This window comes from Dermacentor albipictus, chromosome 1 (genome assembly GCF_038994185.2).
Source record: "Dermacentor albipictus isolate Rhodes 1998 colony chromosome 1, USDA_Dalb.pri_finalv2, whole genome shotgun sequence".
Classification (NCBI taxonomy): domain Eukaryota; kingdom Metazoa; phylum Arthropoda; class Arachnida; order Ixodida; family Ixodidae; genus Dermacentor; species Dermacentor albipictus.
In genome coordinates this window covers 236,617,060-236,644,787 of record NC_091821.1, presented here as the reverse complement: position 1 = coordinate 236,644,787, position 27,728 = coordinate 236,617,060, and the positions used below count along the sequence as shown (strand labels likewise).

At 43.9% G+C, this 27,728-nt stretch overlaps 2 protein-coding genes across 3 annotated transcripts in view; one reads left to right on the top strand and one right to left on the bottom strand.

Moving 5' to 3' along the window:
• The window catches only part of cv-2 (crossveinless 2), a 249,887-nt gene extending 222,243 nt beyond the window's left edge, over window positions 1–27,644 (top strand). For both annotated transcript variants that reach the window (XM_065430950.2, XM_065430949.2), the window contains 2 exons: window positions 22,395–22,525; window positions 23,462–27,644. In XM_065430950.2, coding sequence (XP_065287022.1) covers window positions 22,395–22,525; window positions 23,462–23,646 — 316 coding nt within the window. In that variant the 3' untranslated portion in view covers window positions 23,647–27,644. The remainder of the gene's footprint in view (window positions 1–22,394; window positions 22,526–23,461) is intronic.
• Window positions 2,855–11,941, bottom strand: LOC135901238 (cAMP-regulated phosphoprotein 19-like). Its single transcript, XM_065430951.2, has 4 exons — window positions 11,539–11,941; window positions 7,954–8,067; window positions 5,237–5,429; window positions 2,855–3,229 (listed from the first exon to the last, which is right to left on the bottom strand). Exons 1-3 carry the CDS (start codon window positions 11,605–11,607, stop codon window positions 5,247–5,249), a joined length of 366 nt encoding a protein of 121 aa, XP_065287023.1. The 5' UTR covers window positions 11,608–11,941; the 3' UTR covers window positions 2,855–3,229; window positions 5,237–5,246.
• Window positions 27,645–27,728: the final 84 nt, after the last annotated feature.

The following is a 27,728-nucleotide window of genomic DNA, read 5'->3' as shown; positions in this document are numbered from 1 at the left end:
GTGTCTGCACTCTGAAATACTTACCAGTGTCCTTTAATACGTTTATTAAAGGACTCTGGTCTTATACTCTCGTATTCTTGCATGAAGCACCATGCAACACGGCAACCCCTGGGCTCCAGAAAACTTACTTTGGTTTGCGTTACTTGAATAACAATATGGCAGACTTGTGCGACCTTGTAGAACCATCAACCTATACGAACCTGTTCGAGCGACTAGCTTAGTGTTAACAGTTGTCTTAGCGACTATAGTTAGTGCGATCAGCCCGGGCAAGCAATTACCGAACCTGACAAAGTTTCCCACAACGCGCCTAATTTATCCTTATGCTTGCAACCTTGACTATCACGCACCATGTTTATCACTCTCCACATTGAGTCCAATTTTCAGCGCACTTGTATGCGTTTGGTTCTTCAGGTATACGTGTGCAATTATATGCGCGATTACACGATCATTTAGGTTTACATCTTCTAGCGCTTGTAGTCGCAATAGCGCTTGACTCTAGCGTACCCCTAGCCTTTATATTAGTGACTTCAAGCTGACACCAAGCAAGATCCGCCCAGTGCAGTGTATAATGACCCCGTACTCTGGCGGGTAGAAGATTGAATCGGGGACAGAGGCCAGGAGCGACGATGTGGTGCGCATTATGCAGATATAGCTATAGCGAACAACCATAAGAAAAAGGACGATTTCTACTAGATTAGTTTCCGGTGACGTAGAATGCAGAATGCGTTAGCAGGCCACTTTGACGCCTGCTAAGGGTATATAATGTCTGCCGGACGCTGTATGGGGGCAAAAAAGAGAGGCGTGTACCAATGATCCGGAGGGTCACACGCACCGCATGCGACACTTCTCCGGACCACGATGCAAACTGACAGTGTGGAAACGACACAAGGACGAGACCAACGTAAAGGGAGACAAGCGCTTGTTCTCGTTTACGTGCATTTCGTCCTTGTCTCGTTCCCGCGCTGTGAATTTGCATCATATACAGATCACCAGCTGGCCCAATCGTATAGCTTACTTTTCTGGATCGTCTGCTTAAGGTAGATTCAAGAAAGTACATTAACCACGGGATATAACAAAATTATTCCAACTACCGATTGCCGAAAGCGCCACGAGGCTTTTCTTTTTTTTTTTTTCGTAAGGCACTCGGACGGCGCTCACGTGTATTGCGAGTTTCACCTTCTTCAGCCTCGATGCGCTCACATAGCAGAGCTTTCGAAACTCAGGAATTTCATCTGCGGCTTGGAAAAAGCCAAGCACCCCCCCTCCCCCCCCCCCCCTTGCAAACCAGAAGAAAAAAAAACGGACAACATGTTAGTTTTCTTCCTCGTCTCTCTTTTTTTAAACCGACGCGCGGCACTGTTTGACGGCTTACGACATTCAGAAAGTTGACATTATCATCCCTTTGGAAAGCGGAGGTGTCCGAGAAAGTACCACACAGGTTTCATGCGCATGCGCGGCGTCGCTAAGAGCAGCGGAAGCGGTTTTTTTTTTCTCTTCTTTTTTTATTCCGGGGCTTGACGTACTTGAGCACCGCGCTAAAAGCATGGCCACCGAAATGCCTCCGGTCAGTGCGGCTGATTCCACCGTGAAGGCCGCAGCGGCCGTGTCGCGGCGCACTTACAGTTCCATTAGTTTCTGTCCTTCGTTTTTTTTGTCGTGTTGTCTCAGTAACGCACTACGGACGGCACGCTGCGGCGCTTCTTACGTTCCTGAACTGTTTCTGCGTGCACAAATGGCTTGAAGCTTCACTGCGTTTCTCTTTTCCCTCTCCCTCCCTCTCTCTTTCTCCCTCTCTCGCTGTAAACGTTTTGCTATCTAACGTATGCGAGCCTTTCTGAGAAACAGTTCGGCGAAAAGTTCGCATTTCTTGACCATGTTTTTGAGACGTGCGTTCCAAGGAAGTTAAAGAATACGTGGTCGGTTTACTCTAAACCAATAAGTACGTTTCGCGTTTTCTTTTTTTTCTTCTTCTTCTTAGACGCTGTAGTGCGTCTCTTATGTCTACTTGCGTCACTAGCCTACGACAATTATTTGTGGTGGAAATTTCAGCGTTTGAAACCGTTCATTAACATCAGCGCCATTTCCACCGATGCACATTGTGCGCCTTGCGTTATTGCAAATCATCGCGATACGCTCAGGCCAGTGATCGACCTTTAGAATAATGAGCGCGCAGTGCGTCTGTCACTTGCGCTCCATCGACCATGCAGGAGTGGCACTTAAATGCAAAAAAAAAAAACTTCAAAACTTCAACGCGCGTGCGTGCATGCTCGCGCGCTGTATGCCTAAAACGCTAATATGTGCATTACACGTTTGCACTGGCTCTCCGATCCGTGACCGGAAGAAGCCACTCATTCCATTTTTCGTGTTGATCGCATCAAGTTTATCAATGCGATTATAAAATAAAAGGTAGCTTTTACGCTTTGCCGATAAACTCAATACCTGCTTGGCGCCAAATCATTGCTGCTCCTGTACTGTGACACTTCAGAGATTACCGCATTCCCGGATACAAGTTTCCTACCCCTCACCTTTATTCTGTGCCTTTATTAGCAGCGCACAATGCGCGCGAACCCTACCTCCCCTTCTCAGAACACGCAATGGACGCTCGTTAAAAGAAACAAAATGAAAGGAAAAGAAAGGCAGTGCAGATCTACAAACCATCTGCAAATCCAACACCATTCAATGGAAAAGATGTTGTCTTAAGAATCTGTAAAAAAAAAAAACTGTCCATGCAACACAGACTTTAAAAAAAGAAAAAAAGTAGCACCAGGCAAATTATGGGTCCATCACAAAAACTGCGTCTTCGTTCTCATCAAGTGAGCCGGTGCTACCGCTACTTCATGGAGCGCATACCGCATTCCCGGATACAAGTTTCCTACCCCTCACCTTTATTCTGTGCCTTTATTAGCAGCGCACAATGCGCGCGAACCCTACCTCCCCTTTTCAGAACACGCAATGGACGCTCGTTAAAAGAAACAAAATGAAAGGAAAAGAAAGGCAGTGCAGATCTACAAACCGTCTGCAAATCCAACACCATTCAATGGAAAAGATGTTGTCTTAAGAATCTGTAAAAAAAAAAAAACTGTCCATGCAACACAGACTTTAAAAAAAGAAAAAAAGTAGCACCAGGCAAATTATGGGTCCATCACAAAAACTGCGTCTTCGTTCTCATCAAGTGAGCCGGTGCTACCGCTACTTCATGGAGCGCATTTCTTCTCTTGGACAGGCAGGCCTATTGCAATAAAGAGAGAGAGAAAGAATAATTCATTTAGAGGCAGGTTTGTTTCGTCTTTATTTTATACTGCGTTAGCACCGCATCTTTTGCACGAGGCTAATCTTTTGCGCAAGTGGGGTTAACAAAGTCAATCCTGTCTTCTTTGTCTAAGCTTGACATGCAGAAAATTCCTAGTCAAATGATTCACTCCACTAGCAGTAAAGCAACAGGGGAGTGGTAATCTGAGTCGGTTGGTGCATACTTGGGTGAAGAAAGAAAATAGCTTTAGACATACAGCACTCACGTATATTGGCGAGTGTATGTCCTGTTCTGAAGCGCTGTTTTTTTTTTTTATTCAACCAAAAAAAGCAAAAGGGGTTAGAGCTTGACTACATTTCCAAGTCCTCACACATTTTCAGCGCAAATTTTCTCGTTAACTCACCCATATTATGTTCTTGGGAGGTATTACACACGATAAAATGCCCAGAGACAGAATGGTAATAGGATCTTATAGGATATGAGATTATAGGATCTGGTACTGCGTCACAAGTTCATTCATTCATTCATTCATTCATTCATTCATTCATTCATTCATTCATTCATTCATTCATTCATTCATAATACCCTCAGGGCTACATGCCATTAAAAAGGGAAGTGGTTACAAAGCAGTGAAATAAACAAGTGCAGTCAGTTCTGGTAACATAAAATCTCTCCTGATCATACAATGTCCGCCAGTAATTCACGAGAAGGTTTGTTATCGGTGATGGCTATTACACTTGAGGGAAAGTGGTTCCATTCCTGATGTGTACAGGGGATCAAAGACTGAAAGAAAAACTTCGTACAACACGAATCAAAGCCTACTTTTGAAATGTACGTTTGAAATGCACTGCCGTTGCAGTGTGAGGTCGCCGTGAAGTGTGGTATGACAGGAAAGTTTACAGAATGTTGAAAGGCGGGCGAATTTACGGAATTTACGGTGAAAACTTAGGGCTAAAAAATCTCGCAAGCATAATGCTGCGCGAATTTTGGAGTTTGTTACATAGATTACTAGAGGAAAATCTGGTGCTATAGTGTCTACCCGTGCCACCTGTACATCATATCACCATTATGCATAGGAACGTGCATAGGCACGTGTATAGGGATCAGCATATGAATGGCGGACAACATGTGGATTTACCGAAACTTTGTCGCTCGGGCTTCAAATGCCTTTTTCGCTTGGTACATTAGCCCACAAACACTAACAATCAGCAGTTTTCATAATATTGCACAGAAAAACAACAAAAATAATCAACCCGATGGTGAATGCTACTGGTAAGGTTTCATTTAGTTCAGCATTGCACCATTTATGCAGGCACTGGTAATTGCGTGATCACATGAATTAGTAGCGAATATTAAATGATTTCAGTGGCCTTAAAAGGCCCGTAAGGCAACTTGGTTGAACAAAAACATGAACTTCTTCTGTAGCTTACATACTTTTCTGAAAAGAAACGATCAGATTGCCACTGGTGACATCCCAATGGGGAAAGCTCCCCTGGCCCAATGTTGACCACATGTGTGGTGGCCAAGGATTGGTTGGGCCACCATCCACCCAACCAATCGGGTCAAGGATTGGTTGGGCCAAGCTTGGGAATGTAGCTTAGGCCGAGCATGGGGATTGACATCGGTCTCACGTCGGTCGACTACCAGGGCACCGACGTCGTACCAATTACTGGCCAACGTTGCACATTTCATGACTTGACATAAATTTTGGGATGGCTCTGATCCGTCCGAAATCAAAAGAGAGGAGTTTTGGGCACACCCCGACATTTCGCTTTAATGTGTGCTCAATCCTACTGTAATCAAGCACGCCGCGACATACATTTATTATTTACTCATTTCTTGCGTGGTACATTTACCGCGGATAACGTTAGCCGCGTCCTTCATAGTTTCTGCCGCTACGCAATCTCAACGTATAAGCTTCTACCGACAACAGCAAAGGAGTTTCACGACAAGCCACCTAGACCCCCGTAAAGCGGGCAGCCCCACCTTGCATCTTCTAGGAAGAAGGCTCCATGGCGAGCTTGCTCTGCTTCATTGGGGTCTTGCGCGGCGGCAGCGACTCCACTGTAGGGATGGTCACCCCAGTGGGTTTCGGGAAGACGGCGGGCGGTCCCTGCGGAACCGCTTCCTGGCCCTTTGCTTTAGCCATGTTGTAGTCTCCAGAGTCGAAATATTTTTGCTGTGCACACACACACTCACACACATTAAAAAAAAGAAACGGAAATAGTTTACGGGCAAATGTTACCTTTATGAATTTCGTGTCCGAAGCGCTGCGCCGCTACATTAGCATGATATCACAGATTTGTATGTGTTTTTGCATTGTTGAGTAGCCGAAACGCAATTTAGCGTATTGTCTGACATAGCGAAGTAAATCTAAGATGTTTGTCACCGATATCAGACGTAACGAATATATCTTTAACGAATATCGGATATAACGAAGACATTCTCGTGTTGAATGCGACTTCGGTATAACGATGTCCGACTGTATTTTATTAAAGAGCAGACACTGCTCAAATCTTATGACGTCACAAGGAGCTAGCATGGGAACTTCAAGCCTAACTTTCACATTTGCATATTTTCTGGCTTACAAACACCTTGCTCGTGTCAAATGACATGTTGGCTATTCCACAGAAGTGCGAGTTACCAATTCAGCTTTGCTTACCATTATTTGGTAGTGCTTCTTTAAGTTGCACAAGTATGTGCAGATAGATACCAGCATAGGGAAAACCATCTAGCCAAGCCGAGAAAGAACCCCGATTTTGGCACTTAAACAACTCTGTGACGCGGTGTACTATGTGTTAAGTAAGTTAATTACGTCTGAAACTTGCGCTTGTTTCCAAAAAAGTAGGTATCGCTAGCTGATGCCACAGTTCATCACCACTAGTTTCCTTTCTTTTCCCTATTATTTCTACATTTCGTTAAAACCCCACTTAATATCCCCTGTGCATTCCTTGGCGTCATTGTCTGTTGGCTTCATATGATTTTGACTAAAAAACTATCGCGCACCCTCGGTTGCCCTTTCTTCTCGCTCGTTACCATCAGTTGTTTCACATTAGCTGTTCCCTGGTTGCACAGGGAGAAATGCAATCTCTGAAGGACAGCTTTTGGTTTAAAAACACCCTTGCAGGGCAGCCGACTTGCAGATTTTTTCAAATGGTTTTTGCTCGATATGCGACATTGTTATAAGCCCGTAGTCCATCCCGCTTTTAAGAACAGGGAGGGGATGTAGTCTTCCTCAATTATCGACGACAGAAGCCACGTAACTGCAGCAAGCGAACGCTCTCAAACAATAAACGCATCAAGAGCGGTATTCTGTAAGTGTCCACCTAGTGGACGCTGATTGGCTGGTCCGGGGTACAAGCGAGAACGAGACAGGCTCCCTCGGCCTGACTCCTCCTCGCTCGTCTCCAGCCAATCAGCAGTGGTCGAAATGGCCAGCCCTCCCCCCCCCCCCCCCTACTGCCGAGAACATTCGTTTCCAAGCAGGCAGCGAGGCGCGTAGTTCCCAATTCAGGTGCTAGAGGTCCCTACGAATTTTGCAAAATCCCACGTTCTCTCCGTTGGACACGTTATCCCCAAAGATCAGGCCATAAGAACAACTGACTGACTCAGGTTCCTTGCAGGGTTGAATCATCTCTTGCGAAAATCAGTCAACTTGAAGTAACTCTGGCTCACTCAGCTTTCTTCACTGGTTCCGCGTGAAGTTCACTGCGGCTTACAAAACGCTCATAAATATCTTGCATAGCTTCTCTAAAGTTTTGTCTTCACCCAGCTTTCATTTACTCCATTTTTGGCACTTAATTACACCAATTTGGATTGTCTTATGTCCTTAAAAATTTTCAGTGCATTTCTTGGGACCTTTGACTCTCGTTTTTCCATATACTCTATCAATACCTCTTCCCCTTCACCCATGACGACCACTAAAAGCTGGTCAAACGAACAAGACATTATGTATGGTACTTACAAAGTCGGTTTCCTATGGCTCAACTGCTTATCCGTGTAAAAAGCATCTAATGCCAAGACGGCATATCTGCTGGCTCTGTGTGAAAAAGCGTTGGCTATATGTTTGCTATATATTTGGTCAACATGTTTGCACCATTCTACCAATGAACTCTTTAGGAAAGTCCCAAGCTGGCTTTCACGCAATGCGCATTGCCCAAATTGTCGCGGCCCACTCATTGCCAAACATCTGATTCGTGCGCGTTTAGAACTTTGTTTTTGCGGTCCTGGATTCCTTGCCACCATATTTAACGCACCAAAGCAAGCACAATATTATGCTGCCCATTAATCACTATTTTAACAGTGTTCTGGTCGTAATATTTTTGGCAATTTTGCATTGTAGGAAGGCTAGCTTGGCTCACTTCTAAAGGGCTCCTATATAAAAAACGAAAAAGAAAGGCAACCATAGCTTAATATATTACCGTACATTTTAGGACCAGATGAACAAGCAGAACACAAAGAACACTGAACAGAAGCAGAAGCGTGCATCTTAATTTCTGTTATGTTCCTCTCCTGGGTGGCTATTTCAAAGCTAGCTCTATATACAGACTTCGCCGACACGTACTGTAGCAACAAGACGACAATCTGGTGACGTATTATGTGTTAAAATGTCAGCGCGTCTCATGCACTTCTATCCGTTCAAGCACGCACGAACTTCTCACATCAGCCTGGCTTTCTGAGGCACTTTGCACTGCAAGTCTCACCCCTTTCTTCAGTCGTTTCTGGAGGAGCACTGATCCTCCACGTCTCGTGTTTACCAGGTACTTCGGCTTTAACTTCGTTTCTTCCTCCAGTTCCTCCTTTCGCACTGTTGGATGCTAGAGGACAAGAACACACCATGTTGACTAGCACGAAATGCTTAGACGCATAGCTACTCAAAGAAGCACTCCGCGCATAAAAGAAAGAAAGAAAGAAAGAAAGAAAGAAAGAAAGAAAGAAAGAAAGAAAGAAAGAAAGAAAGGAAGAAAGGAAGAAAGAAAGAAAGAAAGAAAGAAAGAAAATGATGCGGCATTAGCTCGAGTCCGGTGCTCATTCACTGAAGCAGGAGGGAAATGGCGAAAGTGTCACTACACAGGTACGCAGCGCGCAATCCTCGATCGATTCTGCCAAATACCACCAAGCTCGCACCACTGTCAAATGCTGAGCGTAAGGTCTACGAACGACGTCACGTCGATTAATATACACTTCCAGATTGGCCGAACTACGCGGTACACGGCGTGACACAGCTAGATAACACGGCTACGCCCGCGTCGCTGCCACTTGCCGCCGGCCCGCTTGCGCTTTCCAGAATTCATTCGCCGCGAGTTGGCTTCTTCGAGCGCTCTTAATAATAATAATATGTGGGGTTTTACGTGCCAAAACCACTTTCTGATTATGAGGCACGCCGTAGTGGGGGACTCCGGAAATTTCGACCACCTGGGGTTCTTTAACGTGCACCTAAATCTAAGCACACTGGTGTTCTCGCATTTCGCCCCCATCGAAATGCGGCCGCCGTGGCCGGGATTCGATCCCGCGACCTCGTGCTCAGCAGCCTAACACCATAGCCACTGAACAACCACGGCGGGTTTCGAGCGCTCTTCCTCACGCGCGTTACTTTTGTGCCTTTGACAGCGCGCTTGTGTAGTGCTTGTTCCGTTCAACCATCACAGCACTACGATGCACGCCAGTACAGTTGGTCGCCGTACACGGCTGCATCACGCCGAACAGTGGCCTGTTCGGTACAGTGAGCTGTAATAGAGCGCTGCGTGTTGCCTCCCTACTTCCGAATCGGTACACCCATATATGCAACTTGACCAACAGCGTTTTTGTTGTGTAGCTTTTTTCGCTCTGGCCGAGCGATCTTATGGTTTCTTCCGCTTTCAACAACTCTCCGCCAACTTTAACCTGACGCTTGAAAGAAGCGCTCCGAGCACTTTCCGTCCCACGAATGCATATGCGACGTTTCTGCCCCGTGCGTCTGGCTCCACTACCGTGCTCGTGAGATACGGGAGAAGCTGACCCTATAGACCTGACGTCACATTTTGTTTACTTGTGGACTTTCACAGCCGACATGCATACTGGTGAAGCTCGGCGGAAAGAAGGCTAAATTAGCGAGGGAATCCGACCTGAATTGTATCATTCACGCTTGGAAAAAGACTGGCTGCGGTTGAGCAGCCGTGTTTAGTGAAGCTTTCTTTGTGCCGTCGAGCGGTTTAGATGCTGCGGTTGGCGGCTGCGCTATGCCGCATTGCTGCAAGGTCCGCCGCCATGGTTGAGGATGGTTGCGGGACGAGTTCATCTTCGAAATCCGCTGCGCGTCCGTTATCGAGATACACAGTTTCGCTTTGCCGACTCACCAAATCCTTGCATACATTAACTCCCACAGTGCGCGGAATCTACATATGTTTTTCTTTCTTTTCTTCATGCCTGCAGTGATTAAGCATTAACTAAAATCGGGAACTGTTCTACATCCATGCAAGTATAACTTTCGAGCTTTTATGTGCTTTTCCTTTTCTGTAGGAACACTTCTAGTATTTCTCTCTGTCAACGCGAAAAAACGCACACAATAGTGCACACGCCTCAATTACACAAAGACCGCACAGTTCCTAGCGACGCAAGATGGCAAATGACGGACAGTAGGAAAATAGCGCGGGAGCGGTCAGGAAAACGAAAGCAACTCGCGCAGAAGCCCCAGCACTCGGTATATCTCCCGTGGTATATCTCCCGTATGACGTACATAAGATGACGTCATAAGCATGACGTCGTATGTAATGCGTTAAAACCGTAATAAAAGAAAATCTAGATTTAAAAAATTAAATTATGAGGTTTTACGTGCCCAAACAACGATCTGATTATCAGGCACGCCGCAGTGGAGAACTCCGGATTAATTTTGACCCCCTGGGGATCCTTAACGTGCACCCAATGCACGCCACACTGGCACTTGTTTGTAATTCGCCCCCATTGAAATGTGGCCGCCGAGGCCGGAATCAAACTGGAACAAAAGAAATCAGCATCTGAAAAGTAACAGAAGATTCAAACTTGAAGTGGCAAAGGTCCCAAGTAAGGACGGGCCACGTACATGTTAAACATAAGTGACATGGGCCTTTCGACAAGAAGCTTCATATGTAGCACTTAATTGGCGGGAGCACAGCACAGCATATGTGGTGACAGAGGTTAAACAGACACGGAACTCTGAAGACAACGTCGCCCGCAGAGTTTGTACATGAACTCTATAGCCAGTGACAAGCCGAGAATGCAGGAGCCCTCACATAGGCCCATTTACCGGAGGGGCGCAAAAGACGCACTTGCACTCTCATAGTAAGAAGTTGGGCCATTTGCCCTCCGTCCACCCCCACTCGAGAACGCCGTGTGCACGCATCGCACACCACACGAACAACCAAAATCTCCAAGAGTTTGGAAGAAGAATGTACAGTTCATCGCACAAGCGGATCACTTAAAAATGGGATTAGAAAGCTTTCATTGATCTTGTGCACAAAGTACCTCCTCGTCAACACACCCCTTTGTGTTTGGGTGCGCGCCACTGTCGAGATGCCTGAAAAATTCGGTCACTGACCAGGTCAAAACAAACGCTTCACGTTGCGGGTTTCGTACATTGGGTCAACTGATCCAATTTTTCACTCATGCTTTTACCTAACCAGAGAGATCCCGGCCGCGGCGGCCGCATTTCGATGGGGCGAAATGCGAAAACACCCGTGTACTTAGATTTAGGTGCACGTTAAAGAACCCCAGGTGGTCAAAATTTCCGGAGTCCTCCACTACGGCGTGCCTCATAATCAGAAAGTGGTTTTGACACGTTAAACCCCATAATTTAATTTTTTTTAACCAGAGAGCATTATGTCAAACGCTTGATTTCACCACTGTCGAGATGTACTGAAAAAGGCCGGACAGACCGATCCCTTCTCAGACTTATCACTCGCATCTGACGCAGAAAAAAGCAAGGCGAGTAGTTTCGTGGCAAAGAAGCGTCCGCTCGAGGAAGGCGAAGGTGAGGACACGGATACAAATATATGACACTGGCGCGTGCATACATGTTCCCTTTGATAAACACTTCCCGCTGCGTTCCGGGCCGAAACGTTCTGTCTGCTAACTACTGGGACCGTTAACAGTAAACGGCTCGAACTACGGAACCCAGCTCTGCACCGCGTAAACGAGAAGGCCAACAATATTGAATGTCGAAACTCGAGAGTGGCGCCGCGTGTGAGTAGCGTGAAATCCCTTTAACAAACTAAAAATGTTTACCGACCTGAAGAAACCTTAATTAAAAGCCTTAGAATGACGCACACTCTCACCTGTTCATCCTCGCCTGTCGTGTCGGCGTCTGCAGAGCCTTCTGCGACTTGACCGTCGTCAGTGGACATGCCTCCGACAAACGATTTAGGCGAAGTACTCAGAGTGACAAAGTCTTGCAGCTACGGGGTTTAGCTGGACTGCAGGCAGAGTCTGCTTGCTGGTGTCGATTCCTGTCAGCTTGGACGAATCACTCAGTGGCCTGGCGCGTGCGGCTGTATTCTTTCTTTTTTTCTTTTCTTTGTATGTGTCTCCTAATTTCAGAACATTTCCACGGCACTGCGCCATGAACGACGCTTGCTCAGTCTGACAACGTTACGCGAATAACGAAGTGTAGTTGGAGCTGAAAAAAAAATCCGGCAGAATCCATTTCGCGATGACTGTCAACGCTAATGCGATTATCACTGAAGCAATTTAATGTAGATACACACCGTGCTGCCGCGGCCGAAACGAGTCAGGTATGAGGCGCTTGCAGCCGGGCTACTCTCTCTCGCTTCCCCCTGGACACACTGCGCCATCTATTGGCACCGCCGCGAAGACCGCGCGTGGTGTGCATATGTTTAGGGAAGATTCAATATGCAGGGCGTTTTATTTTGTTGTTTACAGAACTTTTAAAAATCACCCATGGCGTATAGCACAATTCTACTTATTGAGCTAGATTATTCGCCGTGGCAGGCATTATTTGCACACAAAAATTGGAAGTCAATACTTGACGAAGTAACTACTTTTTTGATAATCATCTTCTAAACTAATTACTTTGTGTCACATAGCGCAATTTACAAATTGTAGCCGATGAGTTTTGTAGTCGTATCCACATTGTAACGGATTCTGAGGATGACACCAGTTTTGAAATATGCGTTCAGAATGTTTGCGCGACCAAATGCAGTGGTGTTTCAGTAACTTTTGAGCTTCCATGTATAAGAAGGCGTTTTCGTAAAAAAGTAAGTGGAACTGTGCTTATTTACGAGAAGTTTGACTGCGCTTATCTCAGAACGGCTGCTAGTTTCAAAATTCGTTCCAAGTGGTTATGCCTTGTGAAATCACTGGCTTTAAATCGTGTATTGCAATATGTGCGCTAAATTAACGAGTTGAAAGGTTAATTAGTGATCTTTTGGTAATTATTCAATCATGCGTATTGATTTGCAGTGTCAGTAATGTATAGTTTTTCGAGTATTGCAGCTCAATAAGTAGATCTGCGTTAATTGCCACAGCAATTTTTTACAAATTATTAACGTTAAAATAAAACGCATATTGATGCCACCCAGCACCGGATAAATTCTCTCGTATTTTAATTTAGGGTGGGGAGGGGGGGCATCGAAAAGCGGCACGTACCCATTGAGTCAAGTTGGCGTCAAAGAGGTTTATTGAAATCGAGCGCACGTCTCCTCCTCCTACCCGACACACGGCTGAGTGCTTACGCCGCCTGCACGCCCTATATTAAAGGTACCTGAGGCGGGTGCAAAACTAGGCGAGCCGAGATGGGGCAGCACAGGCGTTCGTTCCCTTCTGCTTGCCATCTTAATCACACCAGTGTTGTAACAGCGAGTGTTCGCGGTCATAAAGTGATATCTGTTCACATTTGCCTGTGCGTGCGTAACAGCATGCTTATTCATTTAGTTAGCAAGTGAATGTTTACTGAAATTTATACGGCCGATAAATCTACGAACCTTACTTCGTGTAGTTGTCTAATACTTTGCTGTAGCTGTCGATGCTTCACCTTTTGGGTAAAACTGTGATCTTTATGTTCTTTCTAGTTTCTCGTAACGGCAGATATATGTAGCTCTTACCACCTCACTACTGCTTAATCCGTCGTAACAGTGGTTATACGCGAGCACTCAGTCGATAATATTGTCTTCGGTGGCATTCAAAATGTGATTTCACTGCCCTGCGTAACCGTCGGTTCTGAACATGCAAGAGACTGATAGCCCCGTAGATGCGTAAGCAGCCAGAATTGTCAGAGCTATATATACATGGTCTGCCCACTTAGCTATATGCTATTTTTATATTAGCTCATTAGCCACCGAGATTGCCATTCGGCTCAAAAAATGACAGAATTAAAATTTTGCACCCAAAATAGCTTGGTGTGTTGCACTTCAACGAAACAGCAGTCAGTTAAGGATATACAGGGCGCTCATTTTTTAAGTATTACGGAAGTTTTAAAGATCCCTTAGTGCAGATAGCATAAGTTCTCATCCTTGACCATTATTCAAAGAGGCGGACATTACTTGCACGAGAAATAGAAACACATATTCAGATAATTAAGAAAATTCTACTAATGAACTTATTTAATTACTTTATGGCACACATTGCAATTTACAAATTTTAGCCGGTGAACTCGCTAGGCGTATCCACTTAAAATGAATATGCACTCTCAAACTCGCCATTAAAATGCACTGTTGTTCCACTTACTTATTTAACAAAACGCTCTTTTATGCAATATAGCAGAAAAAAGTTGGAGGACGCTTGAGCTTCGCGACAGCATTCAAATATCCCTGACTGCTTCTCACGCTTCCCGGCAACTGCAGCGTAATGTTTACGTGTAACCGTAATGTTTACCGGGAAACGCTGGCGGCGAACGCTATCCACGAAGGCGGGCTTTGTGGTAGAAACGCAGCCTCTTGCGTAGGCCGCGATGGATGGATGGATGGATGCTATGAGTTTCCCCTTTGGAACGGGGCATGCAGTTGGTTGCGCCACCAAGCTCTTGTTATTAGATTGCCTAATGTCCTACTCATGTTAAAACAGAAGAAAAAGAAAAGGGAAAAGCTCACGAAGAATTCCTATAACCAAACTTTCTGAACCCCTATTTGGAACTTTGTGTTTGTACGTCTCCGTTTTTTGTCCTTTCCCTACTTTTCTTCCACCAACAAATCGCCTCTTACTAATCTCTATTGCGGACATATTTACTTTCCCCCTGCTCTCGCTGAACCCAAGGGCTTCAAGGTGCCTAAATCGACCGCTGGGCAGATATCTCCACATTATAATAAAACATGCTCCATCGTTTCCCTAGCTTTAGCGCAGCGAGCACATGCTTCTTCCTCCTTCTTATATCTCGCTTTACAAGTGCGTGTTCTATAAGGCACCCTGATCTCGCTTCGAAAAGTAATGAACTTCCCTTTGAGTTATCATAAATTGTTTCTTTCCTGATTTCATTTTTCCTCTTAAGTAGTTATTCATAGCAGGTTTCTTTTCCATTGTCGCCACCCATGAGATTATCTCTGCGTCTCTGACTTTTCAACCTGACGTTCATTGGGGCCATGTTGCTCAACATAAACGTCGCATACTTGCTGGTAAGCTTCCTAGTTCTTTTCCTCCACTGTGAATCAATGTTTTTCCTGTACAAATGCCTGAAAACTCTCCCAGCCCATTTACTTTCTTCCATATACCTCAGTCGCTCTTCATAATAAATTTTATTGTGAGCGTCTCTCACTTCAAAGCTTCTCCAGCCCTTATCACCCTGCACAGCTTCATTTGTAGTCTTTCCGTGAGCGCCCAATGCGAGGCATCCCCCTGACCTTTGGTTGTTATCGAGTCCTGATTGTACCCCTGATTTAAAAAAAAAACGCATTTTCAAATGTAAATGCGGCGGAGGTGAGCACCATCTGGAGATATTGCAAGGAACCGGGTAACGCTTTCAGGGAGCCGCTCAGTGGCCTCCAAGATTTGCGCGCGCCGGCGCGCGCAAATGGAGGACGCCGTGGCCGGTCTATGTATGGTACAAATGCTGGAAAGGGGGTTTGTTTCAGCTTTCGCGTAACAGAATTATGTCTTTTCGTATATTCAAATTACAATTCCACGCTATCATGTCTACAGGTTGTGTGCAAGTCGTACTTTACGATTTTCTATGTATTTTATCTTGAGAAATTCAATTAGTTCAGTAACTTCCTTGCGCCACGTGGAAGACCTGGATATGTGTGGTTCGACATCCTTTTTGCTGAGGCGACGTCGGTCGCTGGACGCGGGCCGCCGACGCTTGATTTTCTGCAACACGGGGCCCTTAACGCAATTGCGCTAAAATAACTGGAACGCGCACGTATTTCGTCCCACACTTTGGAAAAATAATACTTAGAAACTGTTGTCATCCTAGAAATTTAAGTGGATATGTTTTGCAAGCTCACCGGTTACAATTCTTGAATTGCAATGTGTGCCGTAAAGTAATTAATTAAGGTAATTAGTGATTTTTTCTGCTTAGTTGCTTATGTCTCGATTTCCGGTGCTACTAATGTCCGCCTCGTCGAATAATCCAGCTCAAGGACAAGAATTGTGCTATCTGCCAGAGGGGATTTTTAGGAATTCCATAAAACTTGAGAATTATCACCCCGTATTGTTGTTTTACGTGCAAGCAACGAAATTTGCAGTGAGACAACACCTTTCCAATCCTTGTATTTGCCACAACATATCAACATGTGCTTACACAGGAGATGTTCTTGGTTTATCATAATGACTGCATGCGCAATCCATTGCGATCAGGCGTACTTACGAGCCCTGACATTTCCTTTTGTTAATGAAATGCTCCTTACCGGACGCGAAATTTTCGTTAGCACGACAGTGCGGCGACAGTAACAGTGCACGAAAGGACATTCAATTGTTCCTAGCTCAACGCTCGTAACTGTTAATATCCCATTCATACCAAAGCTAACATCTCTTTTTCACAGCTCAGTAGCCTAAAGATACTCATTTGTCTGTGGCAGAAAACCATGCGGAAAGGCACTGTATGCCCAATGCCCGAACTCACCGTTTCCCCTCATTGGCACGGCAGGGTACGTTGCTGTCGCAAAGTGTCGGAACATAATTTTTCAGGAGTATCACGCCACACTGTGCTTCATTTGCGCAATATGTTAACATAGCAAGTCAATAGAGTTACCACAAGTTTATTCCACTTTTGCGGCGATTCAGACCATAGACGGCAAGTTTTCATTTTCCTGGGCGGGGGGGGTGATTTTCTACGACACGGGACCCTTAGCGCTATCGCGTTAAAACCTGCCAATGCGCGACACTCTCGGAGGCCGTATGTGTGAACGGTCAATGCTCAGTGCCAATTGTTTGCACTATCACGGCCGCTGGATAGCGGCCGTGACACTATATATACCGGCCAATCGTGTAAGACAGCAGTTAGCACCTAATAAGTGCCAGGAAGTGGCAAAAAAAAAGAAGCTTCGCCTTAAAGAAAGTTAAAAATATATAGAACGGAGAAAGAGCCGCATTGTGCTGCTACGACCGAGGACCGATTTTTATGCTAGTGTTGGTCAGCGAAGTGCATGCACAGCATCCATGGCGCAGCAAATGGTGCATTTATATATCGATAGATGGCGCAACGACCCTTCTCACCGTAAATCCACTCGATAAGGGACTTTATTCCAACGTATTCCACCTGTGTTTTCGTAGGTTGTGCTTCCTTCCTTATATGGGGGCGAGAAGTTACGGAGTCGCCATCTGTCGGAAGCGCCTCCCTTGCGTAGTATGAGGGATAACGCGGCGCTCTCCTCATAGGTTTCGCTTACGGCGCTCAATAAAAACACCACGCGGCAGCCCTCCTGGACATTTATGTAAGTACTCTCAAAACGAGGGAACTTTTTGACTGTCGATATAATAATCTTGGGCAAACTGAAAGCATAGAATCGTTTACAGACGCTATCTCTTCACCGAATACGTTCAGTGAACGCCACTGCGCGCGGTCGCCGCGATAGTCTCCCGAACCGGCTTCTTACATGAAAGGTAGGCAAACGCTGAGAGTAAACTTTGTGAAATATGTTCTTATAGTGGGCTGTCTGTATAACCAAATGAGGCATAACATAATTAAGCCTCAATTCAGCGATCGCAGGGGTTCGCAGCGACCGACTGAGCGTCTGCATGCATGTCCGCGCACAATGTGAGCGCGTTTTCGCACTGTGCCGTGAGCTTTAGGCCGCAGCATATGAGTATTTCACAGTACACTAGCAACCATTGTTGCGTGGACGCTATCAGAACTGTTCAAAAATAATTTCGTTATAGAGAATTCGACGCCTACGGCGACTGTGATGTGCCGTAGCGACGATTCAGTCTTTTTTTGCCTTCTAAATTCTTGGACATTTCAATATTATTCCTCAAGTTTGGTCGCACTGTATGTTTATCGGTCTTCTCGGGGTGCGCTTTCCCTCTGCTTCTTTTTTGTAATCCAGTGCATTAATTTATAACACAAACATGACCATATGCCATGGCTTCTTTTAATGTGCGTCTTACCGCTCCCTTTCCGTTCTAGTGAACTTGCCAGTATCTAGCATCAACAAGTTCATAGACCAAACCGTCCTGACATTAGCCGGGCAGCGGGCGCGGGCGAGCGTCTCAGTGCGCGTTTTCTATTACTCACCGAACATCGCGCAGTCCCGGCGCCGTAGCAGAAATCTTCCTCGCGTCTGTGCTTGCTGCATACCCGAGTTGCAGCCGATGGCTGTTTGCCGGTCCTAAGTTTCACGAGGCAAACTTTACGCAGCTCCTTGTCCTGAGGCTACGTGTGAACAAGGCTGACACCGGGGTCCGTTGCGTACCTCCGGCACTGCGGCACCGAGCAGTAGCCTACCATGCTGCACGCCTCCAAAGGCAGCCACTACCTATTATAGTACTTTCAGATGTTGTCAAGCTGACACCCAGCCTCACCACTTAATCATAACCGCGGCGCAGGTGGGACTTTTAACTTTCGTTTTCAGCTCGCTTCGACGCTTCCGAAGCAGCCGACGCGGCCGCTGTGTCCACGTGATCCCTCATGCCACGTCACGCCGACGGTGGCGCCAGCTTTTCCAGTGGTGCAGCTCGCCCCCAATACCGCGCCCCTTGCGCCATGCTGTGGGTACGAGGGAAAGTGTGCAAGGGTGAGCCGAGAAAAACGGTAGCTTGCTGCGTGCCCAGTATTGGAGGTCATGTGATAAAGCGCGCGCAAGAGATGGGGGAGGTGAGTGTGTGGTACCGTGATCAAGCGCGGGCCAGGGTGGGGGCAGGTGAGCGGTCGTCTCCTCCGCAAGTCCGGCCGTGGCTGCGCACGGCCGTTCGCGCGGCTGAGCGTGTACACTGCTCGCGCTCTATCCTGGAGGTAATCTCCTGCGGGTGCAAACATTGAGTGAGTCAACATGGCTGCTGACTGCGTGTAAGCTGTCTTCCCGGGCACCTAGTGCTGGAGGTAGCGTAATCTGAAGTTTCGGAGACTCGCTGAATTGAAAGCGTTCGATCCCCCAGGTTTGCACTCTTAATTATGCCAGCATTGTGACAGCGAGTGTTTGTGGTCATTGGGTGAGATCTGTTCATGTTTGCCTGTGCATGCATGACACCATGCTTGTCCATTTAATTAGTAAGCAGATGTTCACTACAATTAATACGGCCAATAAAATTACAAAACTTACTTTGTGTAGTTGCCTAATACACTGATATCGGTATCAATGCATTGCCTTTCAGGCAAGACTGCAACATTTTATTTTGAACGGAACAATTAAGTAAATGCCGTAACTAAATTCAAAATAATTTAGAGGAATCTCGCTTGCGGTGGTCTTCTGTGTACAATATTGCACTGTAAGCAAGGCTGTGTACAACGGAGCAGCGTTTATAGGCATGTCTCCATAGGGACGCAATGAAGTGCATGACGCAGTTTCAGTTTATTTACATAGCAGCGACGACAGTTCATATTTTTCACAAATACTGTGAACTGCAAAGCAAGATCATTAAGGCATAAGTTGACTTTTGGGAAGCAGCCCTGCACATGGGCTGCCACAACTTTCAAGGAAGTTTGATTTGTGGTAGCTCTTTATGACACCTGCCTCACAATTGACTTGCGCCGCACTCTCTGGGTGCTATCCAAGACATCCGCAAATTTCAACATATTGTCAAATTCGCCATCTTGTCAGCACTGATTACACCAGGGGGCTGCTATGGCTTATCTGAATAACTCAAAATGCCACCATTACAAATTTTGACAATATGGCAAAATTCACTGATGTCTATAGCACCATCGGCATGCTCTCCATGCTCGAGGCGGCTAGAAATTTCCACTTGGCTATTATATAGGGAGGGCGCATTTCCCATTAGCTTTGCTATTTTTTCTAACTACACTTCCAAATTGTCACATGATGCTCCCTTTCAGAGTGTTAAAGCATTATCTTTTTTAGCTCATTCCTCAGTTTCGCGTTGTCAGCGTTGGCGGCATGCCAGAAGGTGCTTCTATTCTCCTAGATCATCATCAGAGATGAACTCCGCAAAACTATTTTACAAATGTTTTAAAGTCGTTGTTACGATTGCACTATTGTCACCATACCACAGTTGCCTTCATCATCAATGTCATGCTGTTAACAGTTTTGCACAGTAATCAAATTTGCACCGTCTTATTTTTATATTTATTCATTACGCTTCTTCTAATTTGTTTGCAAATCATTTCTGTCGGAGACTTGCTAACTGACCTTTATATTAAAATAAGTGCACTGCTGTCGGAACCACAGACCACAACAAAGCTGCCAGAAGCTGCTTGTTTTCATTACTTTATAGCAGCTTAGGTTTATTTTATATTCTTTCTTCGTATGTCGGGCCCTGGTATTATGGTTTAATTTTTATCAACAATGTGGGCCAGTGAGCGCAACTGTGCTCTGCATAATCAAACAATAAATCATACAAAATGTGTACATACTATCATGTTTGCTCATAGGCATCTCTAAATCACACAAACCTCTTAATAGAATAGCGCATGATATTCAGTGGTTCCATTGATTTTCCTAAATTTCTTATATTTGGGCTACCCCATTCTTGGGCCACTGGGTATATGTCCATTGTTGACCAATCCGCCAGCATGGGTATACATGTACAACTGTGACACAAGGGCAACAGAAGTCTTAAATGTGTTTACATATGTGTAGTACATCTCCGTGTGTACTTCTTCCTTTGTGCCACACACCTCTCCTCTTCCCTTAAGAAGCATCACCTTCATCTTCATGATATCTATGCATCGATGTTTCACAGCGTGTATCCATCTCAACAGGTGTGTGCATTTCGGCATAGCTTGTGAGTGGTGTAGTGCATAAATATAAACATCACATGAGATTTAAGTTGTGACCTGTGCAGTGCATATACATTGCATGAGATTACATGTTTCATAGGATGAAAATAAAGGAAATTGTATGCGTTACATTTAGTTGTACAGCATTTAATTAGCTGCTTCATGAAACTTCAAGGGGAGTATGGTAGCGCGATTCAAAGACGGGACAAGATGCAAGACAAGACGGGAAGATGCATTGCCAACAAGCCCACATTGCAACCCTCGTGTGCTTCATGAAAGCTTCACTTTACATAGATTCCAACATGTGTGTTGGATCTGCCTAATTTTTGTCTTACTTGACTGGGCAAATAATTGAACAATAAACAAAGCCCAGGTGGCTGATGACAGCTGTGTGCTTCGCATTATGTGCGCAGATGACCTAGGTATATGCCTTCCTTCATTGTTTTCATTAACATCAAATCACTATAGCTACCTACTAATATGAAAAAACAATACAATTGCTTCACAAAAAGTTGAGTCTGCCATAAAAACTGGAATATAGGTTGAACTTTTTTTCAAAAAACCGCAGCAAAAATTTGACCCCCGTCTTGCATACCAGTCATTTTTTACCGGTCTATATCATTTTTTTTTCATGTTTTAAAAATAAAGTTCGGGGGTAAATCTATATTCTGGTCCGACCTATATTCAGGCTTTTACGGTAATATTGTTTCCACACCTAACCATTTGTAGTTTGCAAAATCATCACAACGATCTTGTTGCACTTCACTTAATAATCCATTCTCTATCACATGTTTGTCTCGGACATGGTTATTGGGTAGTAAATATGACTTATATGGATTGCCGTGTAATTACTAATCTGAATATTGTAATCGCATTTTGTGCCGCAGTAATGGAAGTGCTGACCTCATCTACTTGCCCTTGACCTACTCGTCTCTTGATATTTAACATATATAACAATCTTCTGTGCAAATCCATTTGGCTAGAATTTCACCGCAGTGTTCTATCAGTTCATACTGAAAACCACCATAGTGACATTCATTTATTGAGCGCCTTCAATTTGCCTGATATAAGTTGTCACTAGCGAAAAAATAAAAATTTAAAATTCTTTCTTTATTGTTTTACTAGTGGCAATTTATATCAGGCAAGTTTTTCAAAATCTCAGGTGTCTTCAAGGCACTCTACATTTGGAATAGATGATTTTGTTTCTGTACCCCTGAAATACTTCTTTTCTTCTAGGAGGGGGAGCGGTTGAAGTGTGCAGTCTGCATTTATGTTACTAGTGAAGTAAACTAAAAAAAAAATCTGACAGAAATGTTTACTGCGTTTTGCTGCAGTCTGTTTTTGAGGATAACAATGATGAATGAAATATATTAGGATGAGCATAAATTGAAACTTGAACAGGCAATAACTGCTCGGAACAGCTGTTATGTGTAATTACATGGAGGAATTAAGCAAGTGTTACAAATGCTGGTAAACCTGGAAATAGAACAATGCATTGTAATAGTTTCAGACATTCACCTTTCAAACTACGCTGCCATTATATCTCGTAGTAACAGCACTGTCAACTTTGGGTCGTGTGCACCTTGTCTATGTGAAGCATTCATTGAACTATGAAGAATCCCCACATGGGTAAAGACTTTCAATAATGATTAGTACATGCTAGATAGCATAGATCATTTGTCTTGGCAAATAACAGCAACAATAGTTGATTACCCTTACTTGCATCAAATGCATTAGCGTCTTCTATATGGGATGCCCAGCAAACTTTCAGAGCTGGATGCATGAACAAATGGCAAAATGTGACAGATTTATTAAATTATCCCCTTTTTGTTCTTTCTATCACAATGCCAGATCCTGTATGTTGGACATGTGCGAGTGCCTCCCATCAGACAAGTGTTACTGTGACTCGCTCAATGCCTATGCGCGGGAATGCAGCAGGGCTGGGATCAAGATAGACTGGAAGAACACCACAAACTGTGAAGGTAAGGGTACACGCGTCCTGCCTGGGATTAGGCTGGCCCAGCTGGGAAATCATTAAAATGTCCTGTAAAGACACATGGACCATCTGGAAAATTATATTTTTTCCCATGAGGAGTACTAATACACCACACGTTTCGTTGCTCTTGCAAATCTAAAACTAACATCCCTTAAAACAGCAGTCATTCAACACACTTTGCACAGACATATGCTTTGAAATTTAGCATATGCTGATGGTGAGAAAAGCTAGCTAAAGATTCATCTATTCCATTGCCCCAGGACCAAGAATTCTCTGCTTGTGAGAATGCAAATGTAGTAAGTGCTAAAAAGCATGTGTGTTCTCCTGTATACATTGGTGAATAGTGAACCCCAAGAGGCTTCCCCAGAACCCCAGGTAGCTTCCCCAGAGTATATATTTGCACCACCCTGCGTATAACTATAAAGTTACATGTAAAACCTGAATGAATTGACCTTCCTGTGACAGCACCTGAAACATGGAGAGCACCACTGAAAGTGACATCTTTGCAATGATTACTGCACATAATATGGTTAATCTTGATATGTGAATCACAGCAAGTCGCACCTTGTCAATGGCATCTAAATTGTATTCCCATGCAACTACCAATCAAAATACTGCAATTCTGTGTACACACATATGTAATTCTGTGTACAGCCTTCAATACCGTCCAGCCTCATGAAGATTTGCATGCACTGTACATGCATGCATGCATGCATGCATGTGTGAGTTTTGCATTCTGACAGCCTATGTAAGCAGGTGAATGAGTGTTCATATATGCATTTTTCTTCTCTCAGAATGCCACAAAGGGCTCTCATTTTATGAAATTGAACCACGCCACTGTGCCAAAACAGTTTAAATTAACTCACATGTACAGCTCACTGAATGTGCCACATGGCTAAAAGCACACTGCCACTGTGTGCAGGAATGCACTGCCCCAGAGGCTCGGACTATACGCCATGTGGGCCCCCATGCCGGCGGACATGCAAGAACTACCATCTGGAGCGGCCCTGCCGACGGAAGTGTCAGCCTGGATGTCAGTGCAATCCAGGCCTTGTCTGGCACAGAGATCGCTGCGTTCCACCCAGCGAGTGCCCTGTGGCCTCGTGATGGGCCAGTTTCCTGGCCAGCAACCCCCCCCCCCCCCCCCTCACCCCACTCCAACTCTGCCCCCGCCGAGGCCTGTGCATCGCCCCGAGCCATGACTGCAAGCTAGATCCAATCACAGGCTGTGCGAATACATACCCTGCTTATGGCTTTGACTTGAAATGCAAGTTGACGCATTAATGGGATGCAAGAGTAGTGCAGGTGCCAGTGTTCTTGGATAGAACGCTGCCCCACAGCTGGCAATTTGTAAGGCATGCACCAAGAGCCCCGTTTATTGTCTTGATATTGGCAGCACAGTGCACTCCTTGGTTGCAGAATATGCTGCATAAACGAGCAACATTCCACCGACACTATTCATCCGATGTGCTCGCGATGTTTCCTTCAAGTTAACCCCACCAAAAATTAGGTGAACATTACCTTGTTTAGAGATTTTTAACAGCATCAACAAAGGTTTAAATTTTCCTAGCAATACCTCAATGACAACAAGACAGCATTAAAGAAAAATAAGTGCAGTAAATTAAGTTGTGTGTCCATTTATATCTAACTTCCAACCATTCATGGTGGTCAAGTAATTCATGTTCCACCAACCAATCTGCGCAATGTGGTTTAGAGGGGAAGGGGGAATGCTGTGTGGTGTGGCTGCTGTTGGTCATACAACTTAGTGGCATGTTCAAGCCTCGGTGGGGCAGTCATAGTCTGTTGTTTGGTTCCTATCATTTCAACAAAGGTGTGTCCAGGTCCAATGCGAAAACATCAGGTCTGACCACATTCAGACATTGGCATCAGCATTCTGGTCCAATTGACTCGGAGCAGCTTAGCTTGTTATTCACGTTCCGAGCCTGTTGATATTTATGTCTGTCAAAAGCTGTGTACTTGCACTGTTCTATGTGCTATTTGTTCTTATTGTACCTCATCAAATGTCATGTGTGTTTGTGGTTGGCTAGTAGCTGTAAGCATATGTACTAAGATTTAAGCTACCATACGTCATTTGTTTCATACTTGCACAATCAGTTTCTATAACCATTATGCTTGTGGCATTTGTTCAGTCTTGCATAAGTTCCAAAACAAAAGCTGTAAATATATGCAAGGCGAAAAATCAACAAATTCTAAGACCATGTTTCATTCTATGAGCGCTGTGTTCTCACTCTGCTTTATGTCTCTCTGAACCTTCGTGGTCCGCTCACACATACGAGAGATCTGAGCTAGTATCCACAAGATATTATTTTGTATTCACCATTCCTGTTTTATTATGCACCTAGGTGATGCTAGTGAATGTATTGTTTAAGCTTCAGTACAAGAAAATATTTATTACATTTATCATATTAAATGCTTACAGCTGAAAATATTCATGTGAATTTGCATCATGTCAGTTAACATCATGACTTTCATTTACAGAAGGAATTAGCAAAAAAAGTGTCTTTAGTGCCAGCTAAATTGTCAGTATTGAAAAGTCTGAAAAATTTATTGTATGCTTCATTTCGCACATTTTAACATGATCCATGTGTGCTGGACATGGTATTTTAGCTAATTACAATGGCAGCTGTTATATATATTGCTGATTTGGTGATGAAGCATTGTTAATTTGTATTAGCCTACACCAAGTGACAACAGAGCTTTGGGTGCTGTAAAAATGATATGACACTGTCTCTTTAGCATTAACTGCAGTGTTGTGCTAACTTTGTAATGTCAATGAGTTCACACACCTCAGTTGTTTCATTGTTTTGTACAGTTAGTTTTGCGTGCTACCTTTGCAGCATCTCACATGGTGTCCTTAAAGCTTTCTTCAGTTGAAAATTGTAAAACATCTGCAGCTGCCTAACTGTGTTTTAACAGTTATAGATGTCATTATCTCAGTCCTTTCTATATGCATTCAGTCATCATACTCATTGCTTCCAATTGCCAGTATGAAATGCTTTTTTTTTAATTATTATTATCATCATTTGCATTCATTAAAATACAGAAACCTCAGACATTGCATGAGCTAATAAAGTTTAAAGCTCTCTACATTATAATGTGATGACTTCAGCCCATTACAAAACCAGCTGTCACAATGTGGGTTAAATCAGAGATACTTAAACATAAAAAAAGAACTCCTTTTAATACTACAAGCACAAACACACCATTATTTTTTATGTGGATATTGAGGGTTGTCAATGACAGTGGGCTGAAAAATGCGGACATAAATGCATTTCAGTCTGGCATACTTAGGCTACGTGAGATTGAAATGCTGTATTTAAAAACATAGCCCGTACAAAATTGAACAAATGTTGAAATTGGAAAAACTTTTTCTACTTGGCTAGGAAATGGTCATATAAATTGCTACCATACAAACAAGGATGTTCCTCCAATATATATCCTCCAAAGTGAAGCGCAGGGTCATACAGTGCAACTTTTCGCCTTTGAGTGACAGTGCCACCGCAAGGTGGAAGTGATAGGCATCAAGGTTTCTTTTTGTGCTCCCATTGGCACCATCCACCTCAGGACAAGTCTTTCCACGTGGTTTAGTCACTTGAAGCATCTTAATGCCACCTACAATGCAGCCTCCTATAGATGGCAATGATTAATTCAAGGTTATCAAACAGAACTTTTCGTTTGATTTCTCAATTCTTTGAAATATTCTTTTTATGGAGAATTACTCTTCGCAACATATTTACCTGACTTTTATTATTATTTTTGTAACCTAGAGAAGTGTCATCTTGTTTTCTTGAGGAAAAGAATCAAAGTATAAAATTCAAGCCAACCCATATAACAAAAAAGTTTGATACTTAGCAAAAGGAAGTATGTGTAGGTCTGACGGGTTTGAAGAAACAAAAATTCGCAATAAACCAACTAGTTTTGGTGCCACAGCTTCAGTGTTGAGGAATTTGATCTTGCAATATTTCTTGTTAACCAAGAGGGCAACATACACGCTGGTTTTCGTACGTGCTTAAACTAGAGTGCCCCCGATCTTTGCCTCATGGGTACTCTTACCTTTGCTGTTGTGACACTTCAGTATTATAACAGATTGTATTTGTTGTCTACTAAGAAAAGTTTATGCTGCATGTTGTGGTTATACAGCAGACTCATTGCTTTTAAATGCATGCTGTGGTCCAGTTTTGGTGTCCTTCAATATCTTACCCTTGACTCTTCTTTTCGACCAGTTTGAGTTGACAAGCATTAGTCCTGTTTTTATGTGTACTGTTGTGTCAAGCACGAATGTTGTTGTGGCCGTATAATTTATTTAGGTTCTCTAGCACCATCTTTATGTGTATGTGTGTGCTTTGATCACAGTCCATTTTTATTCACTGGAAAAGCTTTTCAGTTATATCCATTCAAGCGATTACATTTGTTTTGCATTTCTTGCCTGCCAAGTGAAAGCATCATCCCTACTTTCATATGCATCAACTTTGGTAACAATGTCTGCAGTGGCATTATAAAACCCATTTATGAGGTAGTGATGAGTTGCATTCATTTGCAGAAAGAGAGTTGAGAAAATTACTACATAAGTTTGCCCTGTGATAATATGCATTGTACTTAATGTTCAATCATTTAACTTATTTCACACACATTTGTGCATTTCGTAAAAATCTTAAAGGTGTCATACAAGCTGTTTTACACTGAACAACAGGTAAACTTGGCATTTTTCACATAGTTCTAAAATATGAGATGTGTTCAACTTGTTTGGCATCAATACGAGTTTGTTTTATGGAGTGTGACTCATGAATTCAACAACAGTTCAATGTTTAAATCTGGCCATGTTTAGGAGGAAAGTGATCAGTAGCTTTGAACAATGTAAACTTGTAAACTGTGTTATTACACTGGACCAATTGGCATCGTGTATGATTGATTGCACAATCCTGTTGTGACAGTATAGTGTTCCTCACCATCTAAACGTGCACCACTAGTGTAGAAAATCTGTCTTTCCGCTTCATGCTTCTATAATAAATGCTTGCACAGTGTTAGTGCCACTTATATGTACATAATAGTTGATATAAAGAATGTTGTGGTTTCATGCTCAGAAATTCTGTCTTTAGTTTAGTTTACATTTCTAGTCTCAAGTATGCCAGATGTATTAAAATGAAACAGCATTTTGAGTACACACATCA

Excerpts from the sequence above, each read along its gene's own strand:
- LOC135901238 (XM_065430951.2), bottom strand. The coding sequence starts at position 11,607 with ATGTCCACTGACGACGGTCAAGTCGCAGAAGGCTCTGCAGACGCCGAC. Across the intron at positions 8,068-11,538 it reads CGACAGGCGAGGATGAACAG|CATCCAACAGTGCGAAAGGA; the intron begins GTGAGAGTGTGC and ends CTTGTCCTCTAG. Across the intron at positions 5,430-7,953 it reads AGAAACGACTGAAGAAAGGG|CAAAAATATTTCGACTCTGG; the intron begins GTGAGACTTGCA and ends GTGTGTGCACAG.